This window comes from Chiloscyllium plagiosum, chromosome 23, assembly GCF_004010195.1.
Source record: "Chiloscyllium plagiosum isolate BGI_BamShark_2017 chromosome 23, ASM401019v2, whole genome shotgun sequence".
NCBI classification, from domain to species: Eukaryota; Metazoa; Chordata; class Chondrichthyes; order Orectolobiformes; family Hemiscylliidae; genus Chiloscyllium; species Chiloscyllium plagiosum.
The window spans coordinates 902,597-909,179 of record NC_057732.1 but is presented as its reverse complement, the minus strand read 5'-3'; the positions used below and the strand labels follow the sequence as shown (position 1 = coordinate 909,179).

Genomic DNA, 6,583 nt, shown 5'->3' with positions numbered 1-6,583 from the left:
CAGCATGGTGACTCGGTGGTTAGCACTGCTGCCTCACAGCGCCGGGGACCTGGGTTCAATTCCCGCCTTGGGCAACTGTCTGTGTGGAGTTTGCATATTCTCCCCCTGTCTGTATGGGTTTCCTCCCACAGTCCGAAGATATGCAGGTGAACTGGCCATGCTAAATTGCCCATAGTTAGGGGAATGGGTCTTGATGGGTTGCTCTTGGAGGGTCGGTGTGGACTTATTGGGCCGAAGGGCCTGTTTCCACGCTGTAGGGAATCTAATCTAATCTTATGAGTAACTTCCACGAAACAACCACTGAAGACCTCACAGCTGCTGAATTTGGACTTCAATATTTCAACCCCTTCATCTTCCATAGAATCCTACAGTGTGGAAGCAGACCATTCTGCCCATCGAGTCCACACCTACTTTCTGAAGAGCACCCTGGCCCCATAACCCTGCAATATCTATAGGTAAACCACCTACCCTACACCCTGTGGGCAATTTAGCACAGTCAATCCACCTAACTTTGGACTGTGGGAGGAAACCCATGCACCTGGAGAAAACCCACACAGATGCACGGAGAATGTGCAAATTCCACACAGTCACCTGAGGGTGGAACTGAACCCAGGTCCCTGGTACTGCAAAGGCAGCAGTGCTAACCACTGTGCCACCTTTGGATAGAGAAATCTTCAAGCACATAAAAGACTGTGCAGGACAGCTCTGGACTGACAATGTTTGTCCAGTTGCACAACTCGCTTTTAAAACAAAAACCATGGTCACAGGGATGCCAAAGAATTCTGGGATGTCTGCTCAGTGGCAAATTATTGTGGGAATGGCTCCTGTTAAGGTGGGTGGGATGGGGGTGCGGGGCTTGTTAATGAGATGCGTTTGGCAACGTATGGCAAGGCAATATTTTAGGTCTCACGATGAAAGTCCTTCCAAAACATTTGATGCAGCTTCGACTTAGCCAAAAACAAGCCTAAGATTCAGCCCAACCATCCAATCTAACACAGAAAACATTATTTGTCATTCTTGCTTTTCGCCCTCACAGATGCGGGATGATTTATATGGAGCCAATGAATCTTGGGTGGGAACTGTTGGTCCAGTCCTGGTTAGCTACAAAGCTACCTCAGCAACTGACAACAGAGCAGAGGCAGGTTGTACAGGTATGTTCCTGAGCTCCCAATAGACTCATGACTCAATTTATTTCTGTTTGTTCATCAAATGTACCATTTCTGACTATCCTAGCATTTATTGCCTATTCCTTAGTTGCCCTTGAGAAGGTAGTGGTGAGCTGCCTTCTTGAACCACTACAGCCCATATGCTGTAGGTTGACCCACAATGCAGTTAGGGATTCAGTGACATTGAAGGAACGTAACATATTTCCAAGTCAGGATGGTGAGTGGCTTAGACGGGAACTTGCTGGTGATTCATCACATTTTAATGCAAACCAGAAACTGTTTTGCGTTGATGTCTGATATTTTGAGAAAACACTGGAACTGGAACTGAAAAGTCAACTATTGTCTTTCTGTCTAGATGCTGTGTAATTGGCTGTTACCACCATGTTTGGACTTTGTCCAGAAGAAGTGTAATCTCATGGTACAGTCATCTCCCATGCACCTGACTGTCTCCATGCTGAAAATCTATGAGAGCTTGTTGGCAGACATCAGGTAAGAGCTTTCAAAGATCGTGGCTCTCGGGGAAAACATAGCTAAGGGTGCGTGGGTCAGGGACTAGAGACTGTTCCTTAGTCCCATCAAGGATGGAGCAAGGTGGCAACAGAGAGTGGCAAAACCTCAGGGCCAGCTAACTGCCCCCAAGGTGGGTATCCCTACAATCGCTCTCATTGAAGCTGCCATTGGCCAGATCATTCTTTGTCGATTTCCTTTCCATCCACCTTGGTTGCTGCCACCATTTTCGACGACTGACGTGTTGAAGATGGTAATAGGATCGGCCCTGGCAACAGTTAAAGCCTCAAGATCCTAAAATCATAACAAACAGCGGAAGTAAGCTGTTTGCCCCCTCATCCCTGTTTCATCACTCATTAAGATCATAGCTGATCTGATTGTGATTGGGACACCACTTTAACTGTCCGCCCCCCCCATCACCATTGTGTTCATTATTGTTCAAAAAAATCTGTTTCCAACTTAAATATACTCAATGACCCTGACTCCACTATTCTCTGGGTAGAAAATCCCAAAGATCAACAATCCTCTCAAAAGAAATTCCTCCTCATCTTTATTTTAAAAGGGAAGCATAAATCTTTAATCTGTGCCACCTAATTTTCCTAGAAAGGAAAGCATCCTTTCAGCATCTAACCTTTCAGGTCCCCTCAGAGTCATGGAGACATAGAGATCTACAGCACAGAAAAATGGCCCTTCAACCCATCGAGTCTGCACCAGTCAAAAACGAACACTTATTCTAATCCTATTTTCCAGCACTGGATCCATTGCCTTGTCATCGCAAATGTACATCTAAATAACTTCTTAAAACTTATGAGGGTTTCTGCCTCTCCCATCCCTAAGACAGTGAGTTCCAGATTCCCACCATCCTGAGGGTGAAAATATTTTACCTCACATTTCCTCAATATATCCCATCCCTTACCATAAATCTATGTCAAGTGGCTTAATCTTATGTTTTAGATATTTCAATAAGATTGTCTCTCACTCTTCTAAATTCCAAAGAGGAAGGAGGCCCCGTTAGACCTGTTTCTTGGGAATGATGTGGGCCAAGTTGATCCAGTGTCAATGGGATGCGTTTGGGGGACAATGTTCATTTGTCAATGACATCATTGGGATGAGAACAGAGCTAGTCTGGATAGACTGAAACCAAAGCTTGGCAGGAGAAACAGCAGCTGAACAATGAGCTACCTTCAAAACGAAAGGGATTGGGAAGGGGTTAGATGGATGGACTGAGAGCCCCTCAACTCATAGTCCACCCTGAAAAGGTCAGTCCCATCCAGAGTTTCTGTTTTGTTTTATGAATCAATATCAGCAAGTCAGTGGGCAATGTGAAGCAGGCAGATTGTCTTCTGTGTAGAAGGAAGGGGAAATGATCCACAGATCGGAACCCGTAGCCATGCAAGTTAAAGACAGTGACTCCTTACAAGGAGCAGCTTTCGCACCTTCACTCTCACAATGTAACATATTCCGAGGAAGGAGAGGGAGCAGGCTCCATCTAGTGTTATCTGGATGTGCTGCTGGTCATCTGATAATAACAATTTAAATAAAATCGATGCTTATACATTGATCTGAGCATAGCTACTTCCTCTAAAAGCTCCATAGCTGATCTATACAAAAGGAATGAGGAAATAAATTAGCTTTTCTGCTCAAAAGCTAAGAAAAAATAGATTTTCTTTTAACTTTTAAACTGAGATTTTTATTTATGTTTTCATACAAGATTTTGGTTTTACATTTGTAGCCAAATATCTAGTTCATCACACAACAATCTATTTTCTTTAAATATATCCACAAGACTATACAATGTAGGAGCTGAGATGGGCATTTAGTCCATGTATGTTCAAGCTCAATGAAACGTAGCATTGTCTCCCTGGCTTTATTTAATACGTGGAGAGTTCTGGGAACCATAGTGCCACCTGCAGGAAAACATTGAAACTCAAGTTGATTTATTGATCAGTAAAGCAGGTCGAATGAACAATCTCACTTGTTAATAGACAAAGATATCACAGAATGGCTTCTTGTGTTGTAGCTTCACTGAAGATCCTGTTGGTGAGGCTGAGGAGATTTTTCCAGCCCTGCAAGTAGTGGATGAAAAGAGCTTCTCATCCACCAGACAGAAGGAGGTGGAGGAGGTCACTAACCATCTGATAGCTTACGCCTTCTTTTCAGTCATCTGGTCGGTTGGTGGCATGCTTGACCCTGCATCAAAGCCAAGGTAATATTATGGGGCTGAAAAATTAATCAGACATCCGCAGCTCCAAAAGCTGTGCTCTTGTGGAGTATGAGGAGAAAGTGAGGACTGCAGATGCTGGAGATCAGAGCTGAAAATGTGTTGCTGGAAAAGCGCAGCAGGTCAGGCAGCATCCAAGGAGCAGGAGAATCGATGTTTCGGGCATGAGCCCTTCTTCAGGAATGAGGAAAGTGTGCCAAGCAGGCTAAGATGAAAGGTAGGGAGGAGGGACTTTGGAAATGCGATAGGTGGAAGGTATCGCATTTCCAACGCCCCTCCCCCAAGTCCCTCTTCCCTACCTTTTACCTTAGCCTGCTTGGCACATTTTCCTCATTCCTGAAGAAGGGCTCATGCCCGAAACATCGATTCTCCTGCTCCTTGGATGCTGCCTGACCTGCTGCGCTTTTCCAGCAACACATTTTCAGCTCTTGTGGAGTATGAGATGACTTCAAAGTTGAGATGAGGATATCATTAAGCAGGAGAAGGTTCAGAAGAGACTTACCAGGATGTTGCTGGGTATGGAAGGTTTGAGTTGTAAAGAAAGGTTGGATAGACTGGACTGTTTTCACTGGAGCACAGGAGGTAAAGGAGTGACCTTATAGAGGTTTATAAAATCATGAGGAGTATAGATAGAATCAATGGTAATTGTCTTTTCCCTAAAATGGGGGATTTCAAGACTAGGGGCACACTTTTAAGGTGAGAGGAAAAAAATTTTAAAAAGACATGGGGCAAAGCTTTTACGTATAGGGTCATTAGCGTGTGGAATGAACTTCCTGAGGAAGTGGTGGATATGGGTACAATTACAATCTTTAAAATATATTTGGATAGGTTTATGAATAGGAAAGGTTTGGAGGGATATGGACCAGGAGGACGCAGGTGGGACTAGTTTAGTTTGGGATTATTTTCGACATGGATTGATTGGACTGAAGGGTCTGTTTCCATGTTGTATGACTCGCTGACTTTATAATGGTGCCATTAGATTTAGATCAATTAATGGAGAGACAATGGCCTAATGATACTATTGCTGAATGTTTAATCCAAGACACTCAGCTAATGTTGTGGGGACATGGGTTAAAATCCTGCCACGGCAGATCATGGAATTCAAATTCAATCTGGTATTAAGAGTCTAATGATGACCATGAATCCATTGTCAATTGCCAGGATAAACCCATCTGGTTAACTAATGTCCTTTAGGGAAGGAAATCTATCACCCTTACCTGGTCTGGCCTACATGTGTCTCTTGTGGTTGACTTTTAATTCAATTAGGCCTCGGCAACAAATGCTGACCTAGCCTGTGATGCTGATTGCTGACCTCGACAAACTTTAGCTTAATACCAAAGATCTACCATGAGAGGAATTAATGAATTGTGGCCAATACATGTAACTTTTATCAACATTTTTCCATTTAAAAACCACCATTGGAAGAGAAAGCGGGGAGGCAAAAAGCTTCAGGACTGGCTATGTTAAACATTTTTATTCCAAGATCATTCCTTGCTTAGATTGAATGTACGGAACTTAAACATTGCTAAAAGGAGACACAAGGTAAAATCTGTTCATATTTGCAAGGACTGGGACGAGAACACAAGAAAGCAGAGTTACGAAAAGGGGCCTCAGTTTATATAACATGAGCATGATTGGCCCATCATTGGCACAGAGCTACAGGAGGAATAGTTAACCATCAGTCTTAGTTCTCAGACCAGGCACGTAGACTCTGATTGGTCAGGATATTGCTGTGGGAATGAAGACGAGATTATCAGTTTCCACCAACCCTTTTTTCCCCCATGGAAGATATGCAAGGCATGTACAGGTTGTGTCAATAATCCTAGCTGGTCAGGCAGCATCTAGGGAACAGGAGAATCGACGTTTCGGGCATTAGCCCTTCTTCAGGAATGAGGGAAGTTGGTCCAGCAGGCTAAGATAAAAGATAGGGAGGAGGGACTTGGGGGCGGGGCGCGGAGATGTGATAGGTGGAAAGAGGTCAAGGTGAGGGTGATAGGTGAGACTGGGGTGGGGGCGGAGAGGTCGGGAGGAAGATTGCAGGTTAGGAAGGCGGTGCTGAATTTGATGGATTTGACTGAGACGGGCGGGGGGGAGGGGAAATGAGGAAACTGGTGAAATCCGAGTTCATCCCTTGTGGTTGGAGGGTTCCTAGCCGGAAGATGAGGCGTTCTTCCTCCAACCTCTTTCGCTGTGGTCTGACGATGGAGGAGTCCAAAGACCTGCATATCCTTGGTGGAGTGGGAGGGGGAATTGAAATGTTGAGCTACAGGGTGGTTGGATTGGTTGGTCCGGGTGTCCCAGAGGTGTTCTCTGAAACGCTCCGCAAGTAGCCGGCCTGTCCCCCCAATATAGAGGAGGCCACATCGGGTACAGAGGATGCAATAGATGATATGTGTGGAGGTGCAGGTGAATCTGTGACGGATATGGAAGTTTCCTTTGGGGCCTTGGAGGGAGGTGAGGGGGGAGGTGTGGGCGCAAGTCTTGCACCTCCTGCGGTTGCAGGGGAAGGTGCCGGGAGGGGAGGTTGGGTTGGTGGGGGGTGTGGATCTGACGAGGGAGTCACGGAGGGAGTGGTCTTTACGGAATGCTGATAGAGGAGGGGAGGGAAATATATCCTTGGTAGTGGGGTCCGTTTGGAGGTGGCAGAAATGACGGCGGATGATGCGCTGTACATGGAGACTGGTGGGGT

General features: G+C 45.3%; 1 protein-coding gene across 1 annotated transcript in view; it reads left to right on the top strand.

Annotated features, from left to right (window-relative positions):
* Positions 1-6,583, top strand: part of LOC122561437 (dynein axonemal heavy chain 3-like) — a 466,282-nt gene that overhangs the window by 305,208 nt on the left and 154,491 nt on the right. The window contains exons 32-34 of the mRNA XM_043713180.1: positions 1,037-1,151; positions 1,522-1,655; positions 3,694-3,879. Coding sequence (XP_043569115.1) covers positions 1,037-1,151; positions 1,522-1,655; positions 3,694-3,879 — 435 coding nt within the window. The remainder of the gene's footprint in view (positions 1-1,036; positions 1,152-1,521; positions 1,656-3,693; positions 3,880-6,583) is intronic.